Source organism: Ranitomeya variabilis, chromosome 6 (assembly GCF_051348905.1).
Source record: "Ranitomeya variabilis isolate aRanVar5 chromosome 6, aRanVar5.hap1, whole genome shotgun sequence".
In the NCBI taxonomy this organism is placed as follows: domain Eukaryota; kingdom Metazoa; phylum Chordata; class Amphibia; order Anura; family Dendrobatidae; genus Ranitomeya; species Ranitomeya variabilis.
This window is the reverse complement of record NC_135237.1, coordinates 18,728,996-18,754,058: the sequence shown is the minus strand read 5'-3', so window position 1 is coordinate 18,754,058 and position 25,063 is coordinate 18,728,996. Positions and strand designations below refer to the sequence as shown.

Genomic DNA, 25,063 nt, shown 5'->3' with positions numbered 1-25,063 from the left:
AGACAATTTGCATGTTTAATTTCCCAGAGGAGCATTGCAAGCCTTAAAAGTCTCCTCACCTTGACATGTCGCTCTCCACAAGGAAAACAATACCCCTTGGATTCTAGTAAACTGACACAAAGAAGAAAAATCTCACATGTGGGGCTTTGTATCTGAACAGGAACCTGTCTGTTCATTAACTGCAAGCAGAGGTCTTGAAAATCATTGGGAAGTGAAATCCCAAGACCCAAGATAGGCCGAGCTGTAACACCAGGGTAATTGATTGACATGTGTCGTGTCAGATTTAGGATTTGCATTCTCTGATACACAGTTTGGAAACTTTTTGCATCTTATAAATGGCTTAAAAATGATTGAGACGGTAACTCAAAGAGATCCAGCCCAGCCGCAGGACGTGGCATCAATGTGTGACCGATGTGGGACGTAGAGTCCTGCACCGGGCGCGGAATGATTCCTGAACTACCAAAACCGTGACCCGTACGCAGCCCCCACAACACTCATCCTCTGCCCATATCCTGGGGGGTCCTAGAGGTAGACACTAATTATACACCCACAGGCTATGCCACAAGTGAGGGGAGAGCGGCCCTTTAATAAGTAATTCACAGAGCAGGAAACACCGGTGATTGAGAGGCTCCTATTATTTCCATCTCTTGTTCTCTTTTTTTTAAATTTTTCTCTATTTTTCCAACTTTTTTCTTTTTTTTTCTTTTCATCTCCCTCTCTTGTTCTCTTCTTTCTTTTCATTTTCTATGTTGCTCTTTTCATCTCCTTTCTCTCTTTTATTCTCTCTTCTCTCTTTAGATTTATTTTTCCTCTCCTACTCTTGCTCTCTCTCGTTTTACATTTCTCGTCCTTTTATTGTTTTCTCTCTACATCTCTCCCTGTTCTCCTCTCCTTTGTGAGTAATTATCCCCCATTGTGCTGATACAAAGTGACAATGTGGAATAACAGTCTGCTCCCTGCCCTGATTGCTGTGATTGGAAAGTTCAGCTCAGATGCAGAGAAGGACAGAGTGCAGCACTCCAGCCTCGATGTCCAGAACTCCGGCCTTGATGTCCAGAACTCCAGCTTCGGTGTCCAGAACTCCGGCTCCAGTGTCCAACACTCCAGCCCCGGTGTCCGGCACTCCAGCCTCGAGGTCAAGAACTCCAGCTTCGGTGTCCAGCGCTCCAGCCCCAGTGTCCATATCTCCAGCCTCGATCTCCAGAACTCTGGCCTTGATGTCCAGAACTCCGGCTCCGGTGTCCAGAACTCCGGCTCCGGTGTCCAGAACTCCGGCCTTGATGTCCAGAACTCCGGCCCCGGTGTCCAGAACTCCAACCTCAATGTCCACAACTCTGGCTCCGGTGTCCAGAACTCCAGCCTTGATGTCCAGAACTCCAGCTTCGGTGTCCAGCATTCCAGCCTTGGTGTCCATATCTCCAGCCTTGATGTCCAGAACTCCGGCTCAGGTGTCCAGCGCTCCAGCCCCAGTGTCCATATCTCAAGCCTCGATGTCCAGAACTCTGACTCCGGTGTCCAGCGCTCCAGCCTTGGTGTCCATATCTCCAGTATCGATGTCCAGAACTCCGGCTCCGGTGTCCAGCGCTCCGGCCCCGCTGTTCATATCTCCAGCCTTGATGTCCAGAACTCCGGCCCCTGTATCCAGCTCTCCAGCCCCGGTGGCATTAGTGATGTAAGGCGGCCGAGTGGTAGTTGTAGCAACGGCCTGTAGTGTTCCCACACCCTGGAGCCCCACAGATGAAATACAATGTCCATTCTGCTGCATGTGCAGCGTGCGCAGCAGTACACTCACATTCACTGTCAGAGTCCCCTCGGCTGCTGTCACTCCAGTTACTGATCTACGAGCTCCACAGACCACTTCAGAGACAATGTCCTTTCTCAACAGTTTAACTTTACTGAGCAGTAGGGTATCCATCACATATATGCAGCGCAGTATACACAGAGTGGCATCTCTCCAGCTTTCCCTGTTTCTCCTACAGTCTCTTTCTCATTCCGGCAATCCCTGCCTTGTTTCAGGACAATCTCCATCCCACTCCTGGACAATCCCTGTTCCGTCCATGCTCCAGGCCCACCAGCTTCCTACCATTCCCTGGTCTGGCTTCAATAGGAAAAGGTGGCAGGTTCGCTATCTCAGCTTCACCTGCCCCAGTCGTAGACCATGTATCCTCTTCAGGTTGGTCTCTGTTCTAGCTGGTGACCGCCCGCACGTTCCTCAGCCTGGGGCCCCTTCCTGTCATAACAGCTTTATCCCCAAGGCCGGCAGACTATTCTTTCTAACTGTTCACTGCTGCATCCTCACTGCACTGAGCCCTAACCAGGAGGTGCCCTCCTATATCCCCCTGCTCCATGTTGCACTGCTCTGTGGCCCCTCACAACAGGAAAACCCCTATGCTAACTAATCCTAAACTAGTATTCCCATCTTCTATCTCTAATGTGCCCCACTAATCTAACCCCACTAATTCTACACATAAAAAATAAATCACAATACAGTACATAAACAATGTCCGTGGCACAGAAACTGCAGCACTAGCGGACATTACACAAGTGGTTCATAAAAGATCAGAATGTGAACTATACGAGATTGCGGGGACGGATTGTATACAGGGATCCCAGCCGGTAGAATGAGGTTCGCAGGGTTCAGTGGCCACGGACGACCAATGTGGCAGCTGAACCGAGTTCCTTCTAATAATTTCAATCATCTCTACAATGTATCAATCTGCACAGTTGTCTACGGTGAATACAATTGTAACAAACCCTCAGCTGTGAGAAGCATTAGGTCTGCACAGGTTTCTAGCCTTTGCTTTTGAATGAGAATGATTCCAGTAATTTCCAAAAAGCAGAAATACAGAAAAAGGAGATTAATGGGAATAAAGTATATTACGGCAGTCACAAGGTATAAAAAAAACTTATTAAAAAACAAAAGTCTAAATGGTAACGTTTCTCCTTGTGGAGAGACACAAGCCAGGCCTGGCATATCAGAGTGAGGAGACTTATAAGACATGCTCGCTGGGAAATTAAATGTGCAAATTGTCTCTTCAGATATCAAGAGGACTAGAACTCTAGCGCCACCTACTGGAAGTAGCAATCATGTGGCAAGGCTCATTAAAGGGTCAATATTGACTTTTAGGATCGCTGCTTCCAATAGGTGGCGCTAGAATTCACGTCCTCTCTGAAGAGACAATTTACATGAGAAACATAATAAATGCAAAATTACAAAAATCTCATAAAATTCCTGCAGAGATCAGAAGTGGAATTGTCTCTCTACTCTGCCCTGATAAATGATGCAGAAATTCCAACCACGAGATGTTTCTCATCCCGACTATTAAACTGTTTTTTTTCCAGCGAGATAAACCAACACAGACAGGTAACTGCAGCAGGAGCCTCTCCCTCCTGCCTGGCAAGAGTAGAGCAAGAAAGATCGTTAACCTCCGACCCCCTGAATAAGCTGCACCCTATCACCAATTTTAATGCCAAAAATAGGGAAAGTTCAAATTCATTTATAGCATCCAAGAATGAATCTTTCTTCAAACTTCTTCTGCGGCAGAAATCGATCTATGAGAAAGGGGTAAAGGGTTTGCCAACATGTCCGTATTATTACTGTTCTTATGTATTTCAAACAAGCGACACAAAACTGTTTTTGGACCTGCAGGTAATGTGCAGACCCATGTGTAACCATGGCAACAGAAAAGAAGAAAACCCCCATAGGGCCATATGGACGACCAGTTTCTATTCGCTACATTTTTCCTTTCTTCTATTAATTCTAAAGCCACAAATTATTTTTTTCAATGCGAATCAGATTTCATTCACAATAAAGTTGTCACGGACAAAACAAGAAAATTACAGCACTAATCCGCAACCAAGAGGAATTCCAATCACAGGTGACATCAACATTAAAGGCGGAAACATGTGATAAAAGCTTCAGAATTAAACAAAGTTTTCATGACAATTTTCCAACTAAAACAAACATTTATTACCCCTCATCTGAGTATTGGTATAGTGACAACGACTTCCCGCACATATCTTCTGATAAACATGGAAGTCACCTGTCTGACACGGAGCGCTTTACCCAGGGAATATAACTACTATAATACTGCTCCTATGTACCAGAATATAACTACTATAATACTGCCCCTATGTACAAGAATATAACTACTATAATACTGCTCCTATGTACAAGAATATAACTACTATAATACTGCCCCCTATGTACAAGAATATAACTACTATAATACTGCCCCTATGTACAAGAATATAACTACTATAATACTGCTCCTATGTACAAGAATATAACTACTATAATACTGCACCTATGTACAAGAATATAACTACTATAATACTGCTCCTATGTACAAGAATATAAGTACTATAATACTGCCCCTATGTACAAGAATATAACTACTATAATACTGCTCCTATGTACCAGAATATAACTACTATAATACTGCCCCTATGTACAAGAATATAACTACTATAATACTGCCCCCTATGTACAAGAATATAACTACTATAATACTGCACCTATGTACAAGAATATAACTACTATAATACTGCTCCTATGTACAAGAATAGAACCTACTATAATACTGCTCATATGTACAAGAATATAACTACAATAATACTGCCCCTATGTACAAGAATATAACTACTATAATACTGCCCCCTATGTACAAGAATATAAGTACTATAATACTGCCCCCTATGTACAAGAATATAACTACTATAATACTGCTCCTATGTACAAGAATATAACTACTATAATACTGCCCCTATGTACAAGAATATAACTACTATAATACTGCTCCCTATGTACAAGAATATAACTACTATAATACTGCTCCCTATGTACAAGAATATAACTACTATAATACTGCCCCTATGTACAAGAATATAACTACTATAATACTGCTCCTATGTACAAGAATAGAACCTACTATAATACTGCTCATATGTACAAGAATATAACTACTATAATACTGCTCCTATGTACAATAATATAACTACTATAATACTGCCTCTATGTACAAGAATATAACTACTATAATACTGCTCCTATGTACAAGAATATAACTACTATAATACTGCCTCTATATACAAGAATATAACTACTATAATACTGCTCCTATGTACAAGAATAGAACCTACTATAATACTGCTCATATGTACAAGAATATAGCTACTATAATACTGCCCCTATGTACAAGAATATAACTACTATAATACTGCCCCCTATGTACAAGAATATAACTACTGTAATACTGCTCCTATGTACAAGAATATAACTACTATAATACTGCCCCTATGTACAAGAATATAACTACTATAATACTGCCCCCTATGTACAAGAACATACCTACTACAATACTGCCCTCTATGTACAAGAATATAACTACTATAATACTGCCCCTATGTACAAGAATATAACTACTATAATACTGCTCCTATGTACAAGAATATAACTACAATAATACTGCCCACTATGTGCAAGAATATAACTACTATAATACTGCCCCTATGTACAAGAATATAACTACTATAATACTGCCCCTATGTACAAGAATATAACTACTATAATACTGCCCCTATGTACAAGAATATAACTACTATAATACTGCCCCCTATGTACAAGAATATAACTACTATAATACTGCTCCTATGTACAAGAATATAACTATTATAATACTGTCCCTATGTACAAGATTATAACTACTATAATACTGCCCGTATGTACAAGAATATAACTACTGTAATACTGCCCCATCTACAATAATATATCTACTATAATACTGCCCCTATGTACAAGAATATAACTACTATAATACTGCCCCATCTACAAGAATATATCTACTATAATACTGCCCCTATATACAAGAATATAACTACTATAATACTGCCCCTATGTACAAGAATATAACTACTATAATACTGCCCCTATGTACAAGAATATAACTACAATAATACTGCCCCTATGTAGAAGAATATAACTACTATAATACTGCTCCTATGTACAAGAATATAACTACTATAATACTGCCTCTATGTACAAGAATATAACTACTATAATACTGCCCCTATGTAGAAGAATATAACTACTATAATACTGCCTACTATGTACAAGAATATAACTACTATAATACTGCCTACTATGTACAAGAATATAACTACTATAATACTGCTCCTATGTACAAGAATATAACTACTATAATACTGCCCCTATGTTTAAGAATATAACTACTATAATACTGCCCCTATGTACAAGAATATAACTACTATAATACTGCCCCTATGTACAAGAATATAACTACTATAATACTGCCCCTATATACAAGAATATAACTACTATAATACTGCTCCTATGTACAAGATTATAACTACTATAATACTGCCTCTATGTACAAGAATATAACTACTATAATACTGCCCCTATGTACAAGAATATAACTACTATAATACTGCCTACTATGTACAAGAATATAACTACTATAATACTGCTCCTATGTACAAGAATATAACTACTATAATACTGCCCCTATGTTTAAGAATATAACTACTATAATACTGCCCCTATGTACAAGAATATAACTACTATAATACTGCCCCTATGTACAAGAATATAACTACTATAATACTGCCCCTATATACAAGAATATAACTACTATAATACTGCTCCTATGTACAAGATTATAACTACTATAATACTGCCTCTATGTACAAGAATATAACTGCTATAATACTGTCCCTATGTACAAGAGTATAACTACTATAATACTGCCCCCTATGTACAAGAATATAACTACTATAATACTGTCCCTATGTACAAGAGTATAACTACTATAATACTGCCCCCTATGTACAAGAATATAACTACTATAATACTGCCCCTATGTACAAGAATATAACTACTATAATACTGCCTACTATGTACAAGAATATAACTACTATAATACTGCTCCTATGTACAAGAATATAACTACTATAATACTGCTCCCTGTGTACAAGAATATAACTACTATAATACTGCCCCTATGTACAAGAATATAACTACTATAATACTGCCTTATGTACAACAATATAACTACTATAATACTGCCCCTATGTACAAGAATATAACTACTATAATACTGCCTACTATGTACAAGAATATAACTACTATAATACTGCCTACTATGTACAAGAATATAACTACCGGTACTATAATACTGCTCCTATGTACAAGAATATAACTAGTATAATACTGCTCCTATATACAAGAATATAACTACTATAATACTGCTCCTATATACAAGAATATAACTACTATAATACTGCCCATATGTACAAGAATATAACTACTATAATACTGCTCCTATGTACAAGAATATAACTACTATAATACTGCCCCTATGTACAAGAATATAACTACTATAATACTGCTCCTATATACAAGAATATAACTACTATAATACTGCCCCTATATACAAGAATATAACTACTAATAATACTGCTCCTATGTACAAGAATATAACTACTATAATACTGCCCCTATGTACAAGAATATAACTACTATAATACTGCCCCTATGTACAAGAATATAACTACTATAATACTGCCCCTATGTACAAGAATACAACTACTATAATACTGCTCCCTATGTACAAGACTATAACTACTATTATACTGCTTCCTATGTACAAGAATATAACTACTATAATACTGCTCCTATGTACAAGAATATAACTACTATAATACTGCTCCCTATGTACAAGAATATAACTACTATTATACTGCTTCCTATGTACAAGAATATAACTACTATAATACTGCTCCTATGTACAAGAATATAACTAGTATAATACTGCTCCTATATACAAGAATATAACTACTATAATACTGCTCCTATATACAAGAATATAACTACTATAATACTGCCCATATGTACAAGAATATAACTACTATAATACTGCTCCTATGTACAAGAATATAACTACTATAATACTGCCCCTATGTACAAGAATATAACTACTATAATACTGCTCCTATATACAAGAATATAACTACTATAATACTGCCCCTATATACAAGAATATAACTACTAATAATACTGCTCCTATGTACAAGAATATAACTACTATAATACTGCCCCTATGTACAAGAATATAACTACTATAATACTGCCCCTATGTACAAGAATATAACTACTATAATACTGCCCCTATGTACAAGAATACAACTACTATAATACTGCTCCCTATGTACAAGACTATAACTACTATTATACTGCTTCCTATGTACAAGAATATAACTACTATAATACTGCTCCTATGTACAAGAATATAACTACTATAATACTGCTCCCTATGTACAAGAATATAACTACTATTATACTGCTTCCTATGTACAAGAATATAACTACTATAATACTGCTCCTATGTACAAGAATATAACTACTATAATACTGCTCCTATGTACAAGAATATAACTACTATAATACTGCCCCTATGTACAAGACTATAACTACTATTATACTGCTTCCTATGTACAAGATTAGAATGTAATATTTTTTTTTTCTACTGGAGCACAAAGAAAGTTTTGGTTTATATTAGGATTATAAATAATTTACTAATTTTCACTCATTTACATTGTCTGAATCTTTAACTTTTTGACCCTGTCCTAGGTGTGACACAGCATGTCATGCCCTGGGTGAGCACACATCATGAGAGTGTTGTATACCCAGAGGTTACAGACTGTGCTTCTCAATACCTAATTTACAGAGAATACTTTCCTTTTAAAGTGATGAGTCAGCCAAGCCACTTCAACGATTTTTGGTTAATAATTTTTTATTGTAGAGCATTTTGGATTTTATTATTTGTAGGATATGCTACTCTTTGTATTTTTTATATAATCATTTTTTGGAAATGTCAGCTTGGAAAATATCGAGCAAAAGAAAAAAACAACTTTATTTTTCATAGTCTGCCAAACAGAAGTTTACATATTTAACAATGTATGTTTGTGGATTATCTTATTTCTATTTCATGAAATAAAATCTACTATATAATTGTCTAAGGGTTACTTCCGACTTTCTGTCCTTCTGTCCGTCTGTCTGTCTTTCTGTCTGTCACGGAAATCCCAAGTCGCTGATTGGTCGCGGCAAAACAGTCACGACCAATCAGCGACGGGCACAGTCCGGCCGCAAAATGGCCGCTCCTTACTCCCCGCAGTCAGTGCCCGCTCCATACTCCCCTTCAGTCAGCGCTCACACAGGGTTAATGGCAGCGGTAACGGACCACGTTATGCCGCGGTGTAATGCACTCCGTTAACGCTGCTATTAACCCTGTGTGACCAACTTTTTACTATTGATGGTGCCTATGCTGCATCAATAGTAAAAAGATCTAATGTTAAAAATTATTTAAAAAAATAGTTATATACTCACCGTCCGTCGGCCCCTCGGATCCAGAACAGGCCTTTCCCGCTCCTCGCGACGCTCCGGTGACCGCTCCATGCATTGCGATCTCGCGAGATGATGACGTAGCGGTCTCGCAAGACCGCAATGCACTCTTGGCACCGGAGCGTCGCGAGGAGCATCGTTAAACGCTTCGCCTGGAATCGTGGGGCCAACGGAAGGTGAGTATGTAACTATTTTTTATTTTAATTCTTTTTTTTAACAGGGATATGGTGCCCACATTGCTATATACTACGTGGGCTGTGCAATATACTACGTGGGCTGTGCAATATATTACGTGGGCTGTAAAATATACTACGTGAGCTGTGCAATATATTACGTGGGCTGTAAAATATACTACGTGGGCTGTGCAATATACTACATGGGCTGTGCAATATACTACGTGGGCTGTGCAATATACTACGTGGCTGTGCAATATACTACGTGGCTGTGCAATATGCTACGTGGGCTGTTATATACTACGTGGGCTGTGCAATATACTACGTGGGCTGTGCAATATATTACGTGGGCTGTAAAATATACTATGTGGGCTGTGCAATATACTACATGGGCTGTGCAATATACTACGTGGCCTGTGCAATATACTACGTGGCCTGTGCAATATACTACGTGGCTGTGCAATATACTACGTGGCTGTGAAATATACTACGTGGGCTGTTATATACTACATGGGCTGTGCAATATACTACGTGGGCTGTGCAGTATACTACGAGGCTGTGCAATATACTATGTGGGCTGTAAAATATACTACGTGGGTGTGCAATATACTACGTGGGCTGTGCAATATACTACGTGGGCTGTGCAATATACTGTGTGGGCTGTGCAATATACTACGTGGGCTGTGCAATATACTACATGGCTGTGCAATATACTACGTGGCTGTGTTATATACTACATGGGCTGTGTTATACACTACGTGGACTGTGTTATACACTATGTGGGCTGTGTTATATACTGTGTGTGTGGGCTGTTATATACCATGTGAGCTGTGTTATATGCTATGTGGGCTGTTATACACTCCGTGGGGTGTGCTATATACTACGTGGCTGTGCTATATAATCCGTGGGCTATGTTATATACTATGTGCGCTGTGTTATATACTACATGGGCTGTGCTATATACTCTGTGGGCTGTGCTATATACTACGTGGCTGTGCTATATAATCCGTGGGCTATGTTATATACTATGTGGGCTGTGTTATATACTACGTGGCTGTGCAATACACTACGTGGTTGTGCTATACACTACGTGGCTGTGCTATATACGTGTCCGGCCGTGAACAATCAGCGACAGGCGCAGTCCTGTGTATTCAATGTATTATTCTAAAATCTTCATAAATAAACTACATACATATTCTAGAATAACCAATGCGTTAGAATCGGGCTACCATCTAGTATGTTATATATGAAAATGTCACTTTTTTTATGCTGTCATCATCAGCAATCACTGACAGAATCATCAGCAATCACTGGCAGCATCATCAGCAATCACTGACAGCATCATCAGCAATCACTGACAGCATCATCAGCAATCACTGGCAGCATCATCAGCAATCACTGGCAGCATCATCAGCAATCACTGACAGCATCATCAGCAATCACTGGCAGCATCATCAGCAATCACTGGCAGCATCATCAGCAATCACTGGCAGCATCATCAGCAATCACTGACAGCGTTATCAGCAATCACTGACAGAATCATCAGCAATCACTGACAGAATCATCAGCAATCACTGACAGAATCATCAGCAATCACTGACAGCGTTATCAGCAATCACTGACAGAATCATCAGCAATCACTGACAGTATCATCAGCAATCACTGACAGAATCATCAGCAATCACTGACAGTATCATCAGCAATCACTGACAGCATCATCAGCAATCACTGACAGCATCATCAGCAATCACTGACAGCATCATCAGCAATCACTGACAGCATCATCAGCAATCACTGACAGCATCATCAGCAATCACTGACAGCATCATCAGCAATCACTGACAGCATCATCAGCAGTCACTGACAGCATCATTAGAAATCACTGGCAGCATCATCAGCAATCACTGACAGCATCATCAGCAATCACTGACAGCATGATTAGAAATCACTGGCAGCATCATCAGCAATCACTGACAGCATCATCAGCAATCACTGGCAGCATTATCAGCAATCACTGGCAGCATTATCAGCAATCACTGACAGCATCATCAGCAATCACTGACAGCATTATCAGCAATCACTGACAGCATCATCAGCAATCACTGACAGAATCATCAGCAATCACTGGCAGCATCATCAGCAATCACTGACAGCATCATCAGCAATCACTGACAGCATCATCAGCAGTCACTGACAGCATCATCAGCAATCACTGACAGCATCATCAGCAATCACTGGCAGCATCATCAGCAATCACTGACAGCATCATCAGCAATCACTGACAGCATCATCAGCAATCACTGACAGCATCATCAGCAATCACTGGCAGCATCATCAGCAATCACTGGCAGCATTATCAGCAATCACTGACAGCATCATCAGCAGTCACTGACAGCATCATTAGAAATCACTGGCAGCATCATCAGCAATCACTGACAGCATCATCAGCAATCACTGACAGCATGATTAGAAATCACTGGCAGCATCATCAGCAATCACTGACAGCATCATCAGCAATCACTGGCAGCATTATCAGCAATCACTGGCAGCATTATCAGCAATCACTGACAGCATCATCAGCAATCACTGACAGCATTATCAGCAATCACTGACAGCATCATCAGCAATCACTGACAGAATCATCAGCAATCATTGGCAGCATCATCAGCAATCACTGACAGCATCATCAGCAATCACTGACAGCATCATCAGCAGTCACTGACAGCATCATCAGCAATCACTGACAGCATCATCAGCAATCACTGGCAGCATCATCAGCAATCACTGACAGCATCATCAGCAATCACTGACAGCATCATCAGCAATCACTGACAGCATCATCAGCAATCACTGGCAGCATCATCAGCAATCACTGGCAGCATCATCAGCAATCACTGGCAGCATTATCAGCAATCACTGACAGCATCATCAGCAATCACTGACAGCATTATCAGCAATCACTGACAGCATCATCAGCAATCACTGACAGAATCATCAGCAATCACTGGCAGCATCATCAGCAATCACTGACAGCATCATCAGCAATCACTGACAGCATCATCAGCAGTCACTGACAGCATCATCAGCAATCACTGACAGCATCATCAGCAATCACTGGCAGCATCATCAGCAATCACTGACAGCATCATCAGCAATCACTGACAGCATCATCAGCAATCACTGACAGCATCATCAGCAATCACTGGCAGCATCATCAGCAATCACTGGCAGCATTATCAGCAATCACTGACAGCATCATCAGCAGTCACTGACAGCATCATTAGAAATCACTGGCAGCATCATCAGCAATCACTGACAGCATCATCAGCAATCACTGACAGCATGATTAGAAATCACTGGCAGCATCATCAGCAATCACTGACAGCATCATCAGCAATCACTGGCAGCATTATCAGCAATCACTGGCAGCATTATCAGCAATCACTGACAGCATCATCAGCAATCACTGGCAGCATCATCAGCAATCACTGACAGAATCATCAGCAATCACTGACAGCATCATCAGCAATCACTGACAGCATCATCAGCAGTCACTGACAGCATCATCAGCAATCACTGACAACATCATCAGCAATCACTGACAGCATCATCAGCAATCACTGACAGCATCATCAACAATCACTGGCAGCATCATCAGCAATCACTGGCAGCATTATCAGCAATCACTGACAGCATCATCAGCAATCACTGACAGCATCATCAGCAATCACTGACAGCATCATCAGCAATCACTGACAGCATCATCAGCAATCACTGACAGCATCATCAGCAATCACTGACAGCATCATCAGCAATCACTGACAGCATTATCAGCAATCACTGACAGCATCATCAGCAATCACTGACAGCATCATCAGCAATCACTGACAGCATCATCAGCAATCACTGGCAGCATTATCAGCAATCACTGACAGCATCATCAGCAATCACTGACAGCATCATCAGCAATCACTGACAGCATTATCAGCAATCACTGACAGCATCATCAGCAATCACTGACAGCATTATCAGCAATCACTGACAGCATCATCAGCAATCACTGACAGCATTATCAGCAATCACTGGCAGCATCATCAGCAATCACTGACAGCATTATCAGCAATCACTGACAGCCATGCATCTTGTACATTTTCCTCTTTATGGTAGCATAATGCTGCAGCAGTGGTAATAATGCAGGAGCGTCTCGCACACTGCGCCAGTCTGGACAGATGTAAACTGACGGCTATGTGTCCTGACGCCACCTCTCTCCGGAGTGATACAAACAAGCGGAGCAATATCTATGGAAACGAATCCCTGTGAATTATCGCTGCCTTTTAAAACACCTGCATTGCAGTCAAGTTTAATATTCACTTCCAACACGGAGCCAAATTTATGACTCACGTATTTGCTTTGTTTCTCGAGAGCCTTTTGCTACCTATAAGAATGGCGCTGGAAATAATTTTTCCTACAATTTGTAAAGACAACTTATACTAATCAAATATCATTGCTGCACTATCACCGTGAAAGCCGAGAGAAAAGAAAAAGCACAGCAGGTCACGGCCCGAAAAAGAAGATGGAAACACAGTATTGTGCCAATTCCTTCCCTGTGATTACTGCAGCACGGGCAGACGAGGAAGCGGGCGAGCAAAGGCAAACGCAACTTTCCTCCCCACATCTGAATGGATTCATTTTTTGCTTAGTGGTGCCAAAAGTTAACTTTACATCATACTTCAACTTTTGCAATTTATTTATTTATTATTTTTTTAAGGATCAGTTCAGTAGTACCCCGATACTGCAAATCAACCACCAGCGCTCTGGATCGCGCTCCTCCTCCGCTAAAGATCATCTATTGATCCTAAGGACAAACTATGGGTGATGAATTCTGAAAAACTCTATTAAAGGGGTTGGCCACCACTTTTTTTTTATTCATGACCTGTTCATAGTATAGGCCATAAATATCTGATGGGTGGGGATGCCACAACCGCCAATCTCACCGATCAATTGTTAGCGGTGCCAGGTGGAAGTTTTTGGTTGCTGGCAGATATGAATATTGGGTGGATCTGCAGTACCCGTCCGCAGCTACCATAGAAATAATGGAGCTGCTGTGCTCCGGTAGAATCCAAAAACTTCTATCAGCCAGAAAAGTTGATCGGCGGCGGTGCTGGATGTCATACCTCCACCGATGAGATATTGATGACCTATCCCGAGAATGTTGGAATCATACAACCCTGCCGCTGCCACTCTATATAACACCAAAATAGCTGTAGCTTTGGAATCTGTTGCCCCCTCACACATACTCGCAAAATCAACAGACAGCCCTGGCACACCAGCCTGACCAAAGAACTGAGGCGAGCTTCCAGGGCTGCTGAGCGGAGATGGAAAAGATCCCACTCCAACGAGCTCTTCATCGCATTCAAACAGTCCCTCACTACTTTGAAGGCCTCACTGGCCACAGCTAAACAAACCTACTTGTCATCTCTCATATCCTCCCTGTCTCACAACCCTAAACAGTTATTCAACATCTTCAATTCTCTCCTCCGTCCCCCAGCACCTCCTCCCTCCCACTCATCTCAGCTGAAGACTTTGCCTCATTTTTCAAGCAGAAGATTGATAACATCAGAGACATTTTTGGTCGACAACCCCCAGAGCCCTTCCTCCCAACTGCCCAGCCCTCCACCTCCAAAACCAACTTCTCCACCATTACAGAAGATCGACTCTCCACTCTACTCTCAAGATCGCATCTCATCACCTGTGCACTTGACTTGATCCCTTCCCACTTCATCCCAAACCTCGCCACAGTCTTCATCCCACCCCTAACCCATCTCTTCAACCTATCACTAACAACTGGTGTTTTCCCCTCAAGCTTTAAACATGCCTCCATCACACCTATCCTCAAAAAGCCCTCTCTTGACCCATCCTCTGTATCTAGCTATCGCCCTATATCACTTCTCCCCTATGCCTCCAAACTACTGGAACAACACGTCCATCTTGAACTGTCCTCCCATCTCTCTTCCTGCTCCCTCTTCGACCGCTTACAATCTGGCTTCTGGTCACACCACTCCAATGAAACTGCCCTAACTAAGGTCACCAATGACCTATTAACCGCCAAGATCAAGCGACACTACTCTATCCTCCTCCTCCTGGACCTGTCCTCTGCCTTTCACACAGTGGACCTTTCCCTATTACTACAGACCCTCTCATCCCTTGGCATCACAGACTTGGCCCTATCCTGGATCTCACCACCTCCTCACCTCGCCCCCTATCTGTTGGAGTCCCACAAGATTCAGTTCTAGGGCCTCTGCTATTCTCCATTTACACCTTTGGCCTGGGACAGCTCATAGAATCTCATGGCTTTCAGTATCACCTCTATGCTGATGACACACAGATCTACATCTCTGGACCAGATATCACCTCCCCACTAACCAGAATCCCTCAATGTCTATCTGCTATTTCATCCTTCTTCTCTGCTAGATTTCTAAAACTTAACATGGACAAAACAGAATTCATCATCTTTCCCCATCTCACGCGACCCCCCCAACGAACCTAACCATTACAGTAAACGGTTGCCCACTCTCCCCAGTCCCACAAGCTCGCTGCCTCGGGGTAATCCTTGACGCTGATCTCTCCTTCAAACCACATATCCAAGCCCTTTTCACTTCCTGCCGCCTTCAACTCAAAAATATTTCAAGGATCCGTACATTCCTGAACCAAGAATCTCCAAAAACCCTAGTCCATGCCCTCATCATCTCTCGCCTTGACTACTGTAACCTCCTGCTCTGTGGCCTCCCCTCTAACACTCTCGCACCCCTCCAATCTATTCTAAACTCAGCAGCCCGACTAATCCACCTGTCCCCCCGCTATTCCCCGGCCTCTCCCCTCTGTCAATCCCTTCACTGGCTCCCCATTACCCAGAGACTCCAGTACAAAACCCTAACGATGACGTACAAAGCCATCCACAACCTGTCTCCTCCATACATCTGTGACCTCGTCTCCCGGTACTTACCTGCACCTCCGATTCTCACAAGATCTCCTTCTCTACTCCCCTCTTATCTCCTCTTCCCACAATCGTATACAAGATTTCTCTCGCGTATCACCCCTACTCTGGAACCCTCTACCACAACACATCAGACTCTCGCCTACCATCGAAACCTTCAAAAAGAGCCTGAAGACCCACCTCTTCCGACAAGCCTACAACCTGCAGTAACCACCGATCAACCAAACCGCTGCATGACCAGCTCTATCCTCACCTACTGTATTCTCACCCATCCCTTGTAGATTGTGAGCCCTCGCGGGCAGGGTCCTCTCTCCTCCTGTACCAGTTGTGACTTGTATTGTTTAAGATTATTGTACTTGTTTTTATTATGTATACCCCTCCTCACATGTAAAGCGCCATGGAATAAATGGTGCTATAATAATAAATCATAATAATAACCCACAAAATAGAGTTAAAAAGTAACTGAGCCCCAAATATAATGACAGAATTTCAATTTTTTTTCTGATTCTCCTATGAAACAATAATAAAACCTTTACAGCCTATGTACATCCTATGTCAGCAGCCGGCACCTGCCGCGAACAGCAGTGACTGGAGCCACCTCCGATCGCTGCAGTCTAAGCATTGAAATGACACCGTCAATCCCTGACAGTCGCACTTGCGTGACACAATCCTTCCAGCGGCCGTCGTTCCCCACATCTTACCAAGATCTCTGGAAACTGATAGGTTGCCACAAAAAAAAAAGAAAGTTTAAATTCCCCGCCCATCTTTTTTATGATTAGGATATAAAGAAATATAAAAATGAAACAAATAAACATAATTTTTTATTGTTCAATCAAAATCTAAAACCGAAATGCCAGAATTGCCGATACTTGGGTCACTACTAGTTGTATTCCGTGAAGATGCAGTAAAAATATTTACTCCATGACATGGAAAACAAACCTTCACATAGATCCATGGATGGAAAAAAAAAGTAACGAGAATCAGAAAATGGCAACAAACTATTATTTTAGTTTGCAAAGTTCGGGATTCTTCTTGTAATCATTAAGTTATAGTTTAGTCTCACCGTCATCGTCATCATTTTTTCAGTAAATTTATTAAATGAATGAGGCAAAAAGACTGATGTTAATCAAAACTACAGGTCGCCAACCCGCAAAAAAACAAAAGAAAACCCGTACCACTGAGCTGATGCAAAAAGAGGAAAAGGTATGACAGTTGGAAGAAGGGGAGGAAGAAAATAAAAGCAGGAGAAAAAAATCGTCCCACTCAGTAAGGGGTTAAAAGAAAATATTTTTTTCCCAGCAATCAATAAATAAATGAGCGAAGGAAATGAAGAAGTAAAAAATGTTGCAAAAACTGTCAAACTGGTTCATCTTTTGGGGGGGATATCTCGCCCTTTTAATTCAGCATTCAGATAATATCTTGCGGTGGAAGACAATGGCGCCCGCCAGGGTAGCATCATGTATCAAAAAATGGCACATACATGTCAAATTGGCTCCACTGACTTGATACTTAGAGTTTTTTGAACTTTTATTAGTTCACATTGCTTCACATTCCAGTGTTGAAATCCAATGTGCTCAAGACCAATGCCTCCTATGCTCACAGAGTGTGCTTTGTTGCTATCCTGACTTATTTAAATTTTACAACATTTTTTATCCAGAAATGATATTATTATCCTAGACTCTGATGATAATGAGATGAGACTGCTGAGCATACTCTCTAATGATGGTGAAAAGACTCTGCTGATCAAGGTGGGCTTTACACATCTGTATTTCGCCATCTATTTTCTGACCGGGATACGCAGACTGGCCACATATCTCCTGACCTGAACTCGGCAGCCTCATATATGCCCATGATTTTGCCGAGTTCGGTCCAGGAGACCTGCGGGCAGTCTGGGCATCCAGGTCAGAGAATGGACCACAAAACACATATAGGTAAAACCGGCCTGAAATGAATGGGATGATTCTGCTGATTTCACCTTCTTATTATGAAGAGATGACTCTGCTGACCCTACCCACTAATAATAACAATAATGAGATGACTCTGCTGACCCTACCCACTAATAATAACAATAATGAGATGATTCTGCTGACCCTACCCACTAATAATAACAATAATGAGATGATTCTGCTGACCCTACCCACTAATAATAATGAGATGATTCTGCTGACCCTACCCACTAATAATAACAATAATGAGATGATTCTGCTGACCCTACCCACTAATAATAATGAGATGACTCTGCTGACTCTACCCACTAATAATAACAATAAAGAGATGACTCTCCTGACGCTACCCAGTAATAATAACAAAAATGAGATGGCTCTGCTGACCTTGCCCTGTAAACGTAATCAAATTACTCTGCTGACCCCAGCCCTAAAAAAAATGTAGATGACTTTGCTTACGCTGACCTAAAACATTAAAGGGGTTGTTCGCTACTTGGACAACCCCTTCTTAAACTAAATGTTTGGCCTCGATAAAATAATAAAGCGTATACTCACCTCCAGTGTCAGCGCTGTTACTGCGGTGTCGTCACTCACTCTCCCCGGGGCTGTAATTCGGTATTGTGCCACATGATGCCCGGCACACAATCAGTGCTGGCGGTCACTCTCTCCACCTTTGGACAAACTGAACATGAAGAAGCCGGGCTGATTGTGTCTCTCCACCGTATCACAGCCCTGGGACCGCGAATGCCGACACCGCTGGAACAGAGCTGGCATAGGAGGTGAGTATAGGCTTTATTATTTTATCAGGTCAGAATATTTCGTTTAAGAAGGGGTTCTCCTAGTAGTGGACAACCCCTTTAATGAAATTACACTACTAGCTCTGTTTTCTAAAAATAATAAAGTGACTCTGCTGATCCCACCCTCTTATGGAAATGTCATAACTCTGCTGACCCTGCCTACTTATGTTCAAGAGATGACTCTGCTGACCTTGCTACAACCTACACATCTAAACCTGTCCTCTAATAATAATGAAATGACTCTGTTGACCCCGACTGCTAATGTTAAAAAGATGACTCTGCTGACCCTTTCGCAATTATCATAGTGAGATGACTCTGCTGATCCTGCATTCTAGGAGAGCCAGAAACACGTCTGAAGGAAGATCTTATACACTTACATTGAGAGCTTGTCACCATTACCCCTGACTTTTAGTCAGTCAGAAATTAAGGTCAGAAGATGGCAACGCAAGACCGGAGCAGCATAGGGAGGAGCTGAAGATGGCGTATGGTAAGTATAATACTTACATTAGTGGCGCCACTCCCAGCATTGAAATTAAAAAAAAAAAATGCTGGAATGCTGCTTTAAAGAGATGACTCTGCTGACCCTCTCCCAATTCTGATAATGAGATGACTCTACTGACCCTGGCAATTTATGGTAAAGAGATGACTCTGCTGACCCTCTCCCAATTCTGATAATGAGATGACTCTACTGACCCTGACAATTTATGGTAAAGAGATGACTCCGCTGACCCTCTCCCAATTCTGATAATGAGAGGACTCTACTGACCCCGACAATTTATGGTAAAGAGATGACTCCGCTGACCTCGTTACAGCCTACACAACAAAGCTGATAAATTGCAGCACAAAAGAAATAGCGTCACCTACCAGTGATGAAGCCACAGTGAGCAGTAGGTACAGTCTGACAATCATCTCCATGTTTATCTAGTGCGAAGATTTGCCTTGAGATTTTCCACTCTGTTCTCAGTAAATAATAATAATAAGAAGAAATAAAAAAAAAGAAAATCTGCTTGACAAAAGCTTCAGATTTTGGTCCAGGGCTCTGTAACAAATAGAAAGAAAGAAAAGCGTAAGAAGAAATGGTGTGAAAATTACATCAACACAATAGCTGTTCTGCCTGGGAAATGACAGTGAAATTGAACTATAGAAAATTGTGATTTTTTTTCTTTTTTCGAAAAACCCGTCAAAGCAGAAGTGTTTGTGAAGGACACGACATAAAAGCTCTGACTATAGAGATAATGTATTGGCGGCACAGACTGCTTCCCTACACTGCCGACCTCCCACCTGGGAGTCTCAACCATCCTACAAATTCCAATTTTACCAATATACATTTTATGTTCACGAGTAATCAAAACTAGTGCTACCTAAAATCTGGCAGCAGGGGTTCAATGACAGACTTATGCACATATACAGTGCCTTGAAAATAGTCTTCACACCCCGTGAGTTTTTCCACTTTTTTTATACATTACACCCACAAATTTGTATGTATTTTATTGGTATTTTATATAACACCAATACTAAGTAACAAGTATTTGTGACGTGTAAAGGAAATGATACAAGGTTTTCTGAATATTTTAAAAATATAAATCTGAATATTGGGAGGTGCATTAGTATTCAGCCCCCTGCGTGAGTACTTTGCAGGATGACCTCTCGCTGCAGTCACTGCTGCAGTCTTTTGGGGTCTGTCTCTCCAGCTTCGCACATCTAGAGGTGACATTTTGCCCCTTCTTTGCAGTCTCACTCAGTGGGATTGGATGGAGACGTCTGTGATCGGCAATTTTCACATCTTGTCATAGATTCTCTGGGATTTGGGTCTGGACTGTGACTGCGCTGTTCACACACACACATGAATATGCTCTGATCTAAACCCTCCATTGTAGCTCTGGCAGGATGTTTAGGGTCGTTGTCCTGCTGGAAGGTGAACCTACGCCCCAGGGTCAAGTTTTCAGCAGCCTCGAACAGGTTTTCCTCCAGGATTGCCCTGTATTTAGCTCTATCCATCTTCCCATCAACTCTGACCAGCTTCCCTGCCCCTGCTGAAGAAAAGCCTCCCCACAGCAGGATGATGCCACCACCATGTGTGACGGTGGGGATGGTGTTTTCAGGGTGATGTGCAGTGATAGTTTTCCACCACACAACGTTTTGTATTTAGCCTAGAAAGTTCTCCTTCTGTCTCATCTGACCCAAGAACATTCCTCCACATGTTATATAGGGGACAAGACTTACTAGGAGACACATAGTTCTGCATAGGTGCTGTATACTTCTGGAAACACTGAATAATGTTTCTTTGGGAGAAACTCGAGTCGTTGTGCAGTTTTCTACAGATGAAGGTATAGAGAAGAAGGCATTGGGGGTCCACAAATGTCACGTTATGACTTTGAAGGCCAGTTAGGCAAAACTACTTAAGTCTGCGCACTTGTCTAATATGACGCAAGTCCCGGTTCTGAAGAGGTTGTCAATCACTTTTTTTCCAAAATAAATCAGCCTACTTATACATTTTGCTTCCCCACATAATGTTTAATCCTTAATTACAAAAAATCCAAAACCTAGAGATGATGAATTCCCCATCTGACGGCATAATCTCCTCCATGGCGATAAGCTGAAGTGCGCTCACATCTGCAGCAACAATCCTATAATTGACCACCGGCTGAAATAAACTGATGGTTAATTACTCTAAAAATCAGGACTGAAGATGTGAAGTGTTTAATTACCGTGGAGTGGGATCTGAATTCTCAGAGGCTTCATGTTAGGAGGTGGCACAGTGCCCAGGGGTGGGGGAAGGATAAATAATACTGTCATAGGCATGAATAATCCGCAACGATAGTCACAGGATCTTATGTGTCTCATGCGGACGGTGAGGAAAAGATAAAATATGCAAGTAAAACTCATTAAAACTATTTGGAAGTTTTACTTGCAATTCCAGATATGACCACATGGAGTGCTGTTGCAAGAAAACATCCTCAGGGAGCACATGTACTACAATATTGTACCGCTGCCCCTATTGGTAGGGATATTTATTGCAGAGCTTGTTATATGGCACTGGCACACATTGATTGTGTCAAAAGAGCAACACTTATTTTTATTAATTTGTTTCCTTTTTGGATATTTTGTTAATTTTATTCTTTTTTTTCATTTTTGGTCTAAATTAGCTCTTTTTGTTCATTGCTTTTTCCTTTTTAGTCTAAATTAGGGTTTTTTATTCATTTTTTCTCTTTGTAGATTAACTTAGGTTTTTTCTTCATTTTTTTTTTCCTTTTTAGGCTAAATTATTTTTTTTTTCTTTTTGGTACAAATTAGCTTTTTTATTTTTTATTTTTTTCCTTTTTAGTCTAAATTATTTTTTTATTCACTATTTTTCCTTTTTAATCTAAATTATTTTTTCTTGTATTCTTTATTCCTGTTTAGTCTAAATTAGAATAAAAAGGTAAAAAATTAATTAAAACTAATTTAGGTCAAAAAGAAAACTAATTTAGATCAAAAAAGGAAAAAATGAATCTAAAAGAATAATTTAGACCAAAAAGGGAAAAATTGATTAAAAAAAACAACTAAATTTAGACCAAAAAAAGGGAAGAAATTAGTAAAAAAAAAAACAATTTTAGACCAAAAAGGAAAATAAATGAATAAAAAAAGTAGCAACACTTTATAAGAATCTCAGTACGTGATTGAAAATGGTGCACTTCGCTCAAAATTCATGGGGGTTGTGCAAAATTAGTAGAACATGCATGCTTGTCTTTTCTACAGCTAACTAGATGGTGGCCCGATTCTAACGCATCGGGTATTCTAGAATATGCATGTCCACATACTATATTGCCCAGTGACGTAGTATATTGCCCAGCCACGTAGTATATTGCCAGCCACGTAGTATATTGCCCAGTGACGTAGTATATTGTCCACTCACGTAGTATATTACCCAGTTACGTAGTATATTGCCCAGTCACGTAGTACATTTAACCAGTTAGGTTTTTTGTACACCGACCTGACACAAATGTATAGAACCTGCAACGTTCAGCGATGGAGTAGTCGGATGATGTACAACAAAGAAAATGGCAAATTATAAGGATTCTCAAGTTGCCCAGTTCAAGATCAAGGAACATCTCTCTCACTCCCTTTCTCTTGTTCTATCTGGAGGACCTCAGATGTTTAGTGAATGTCCAGGCAGCTCGGAGTCTTCCATGAACTTTTTGTAATACTTTATTTCCCCTCTGGGGGCACTGCAGCGAAATGCAACTGTTGTAGACGAGTTTCTCCATAGTTTCCAGTTTAACATTGGGATTGGGAGAAGCCATGTGATCAGCCTATTGTCATTGGATTCATTAAACATAATATCACTGATCAGCTTCACTAATCTGATCAGCTATACTAATAATATAACATCCTCTGTACAAGTGGAGGATAAGGAAAAAGCACGAGTTTTATAGGATTAGTAAAAATGGCTGCATTATTCTCCAAAAGGCGCCACAACTATTTTTGGGCTGTGTCCGGCATTGCGAACCAGTTAAACTGAAAACCTGAGACGAGCTGCAATTCACACTACAACCACAGGGTGGCCACCTATAGCATAAACATCTCCTGGCAGAGTATCTAGAAATCATGTTGTGTCGCTCATCTCAGGATATGTTGAGCCAAGTGAAAATGTAATAGAGGACACATGAAGTTGACCATGGTTGTATGGTAGGAGAAGGTTAAGGTACAGGAATTGGGTGGTCTTAAATTATATTGGATAACCGCTTTATACTTTTTTACCTATTGTAACATAAATACTAAATCTAAAAATATAAAACATGTCACCCAATGAAAAAGCAATTAAAAAAAGTCACCAAATCTGGGTCCAGTTTAATAACGAGGAATGGCTTCCTGTCCTTCATTGTCCTTCAACCTGGAACCACAATAATCGTGATCAAAAGTTTTAACTTGTGAACTCTCCATGAATCGGCTGTGATGGGACCTGCCGACCATCATTGTGTTACTGCAGGATAACGAATCAGATTAATGGCCGTGGCAAACTCAGCTCTGTCCTCATAAACGATCTTCACGGTTGATGTCATTGCCTTCACAAGTGCGACATCAGCCGCTCCTGTTTATCGTTACAATGAGGAGCATTTCCTACGTCCTCCAGAAAGAACATTGGAGAATTGGATTTTTGGGAGCATATCCAAAAATGAATGACATTGTTACTTTTCTACAAAAATTGGCAAAAAGATGAAAGGAATTGATTGGAGACTTTTAGGATTTTCCGATGAGATATCTTAGGAGGACCTATGGTCTGATGTCTGGGAGATGGAGCTGGACTAATAAAATCTACGATAATGGATTTCTTTATGTTGGACATCTCTTCATCCTACATTAATGTGAACTATCCTAGAAAACCAGAAGTACAAAATCTACCAGTGTTCTAACTAGTGGTGACTTCATCATTTTGAACAATGTTGTGGGTATTGACTCCATTAATTTCTCACTGGCGCCATTGGCAGAAGAAACACTATAAGGTTTGTTAAACGGTCAGATATTGACTTATTAATGGGTAACTGCTAGGAATGAGCAACCACTAAAATGCTTGGATGCGCGTTACTAAAACCGAGCAATTCCTAATACTCAACATTTCGAGTAACAAGTATAACGGGAGTCAATGGGAAATTCGAGCATTTTTCTGGCAGACCCTACATGGAGGTCTGTGGGGCCATGAAAATGTTGAAATGGATGTAAAAAGTGTTGAATGGAAGCAGAACAGATTTGGGAAG

The 25,063-nt window shown here is 40.8% G+C and overlaps 2 protein-coding genes across 3 annotated transcripts in view; one reads left to right on the top strand and one right to left on the bottom strand.

Moving 5' to 3' along the window:
* Positions 1-25,063, bottom strand: part of ADCYAP1R1 (ADCYAP receptor type I) — a 218,643-nt gene that overhangs the window by 118,878 nt on the left and 74,702 nt on the right. For both annotated transcript variants that reach the window (XM_077267987.1, XM_077267986.1), the window contains exon 2: positions 20,193-20,367. In XM_077267987.1, the coding sequence (XP_077124102.1) occupies positions 20,193-20,243 (51 nt within the window). In that variant the 5' untranslated portion in view covers positions 20,244-20,367. The remainder of the gene's footprint in view (positions 1-20,192; positions 20,368-25,063) is intronic.
* LOC143783362 (uncharacterized) lies at positions 708-2,821 on the top strand. Its single transcript, XM_077271770.1, has 2 exons — positions 708-1,574; positions 1,612-2,821. Exons 1-2 carry the CDS (start codon positions 935-937, stop codon positions 1,674-1,676), a joined length of 705 nt encoding a protein of 234 aa, XP_077127885.1. The 5' UTR covers positions 708-934; the 3' UTR covers positions 1,677-2,821.

Excerpts from the sequence above, each read along its gene's own strand:
- LOC143783362 (XM_077271770.1), top strand. The coding sequence starts at position 935 with ATGTGGAATAACAGTCTGCTCCCTGCCCTGATTGCTGTGATTGGAAAG. Across the intron at positions 1,575-1,611 it reads TGTCCAGAACTCCGGCTCCG|CCTTGATGTCCAGAACTCCG; the intron begins GTGTCCAGCGCT and ends TCATATCTCCAG.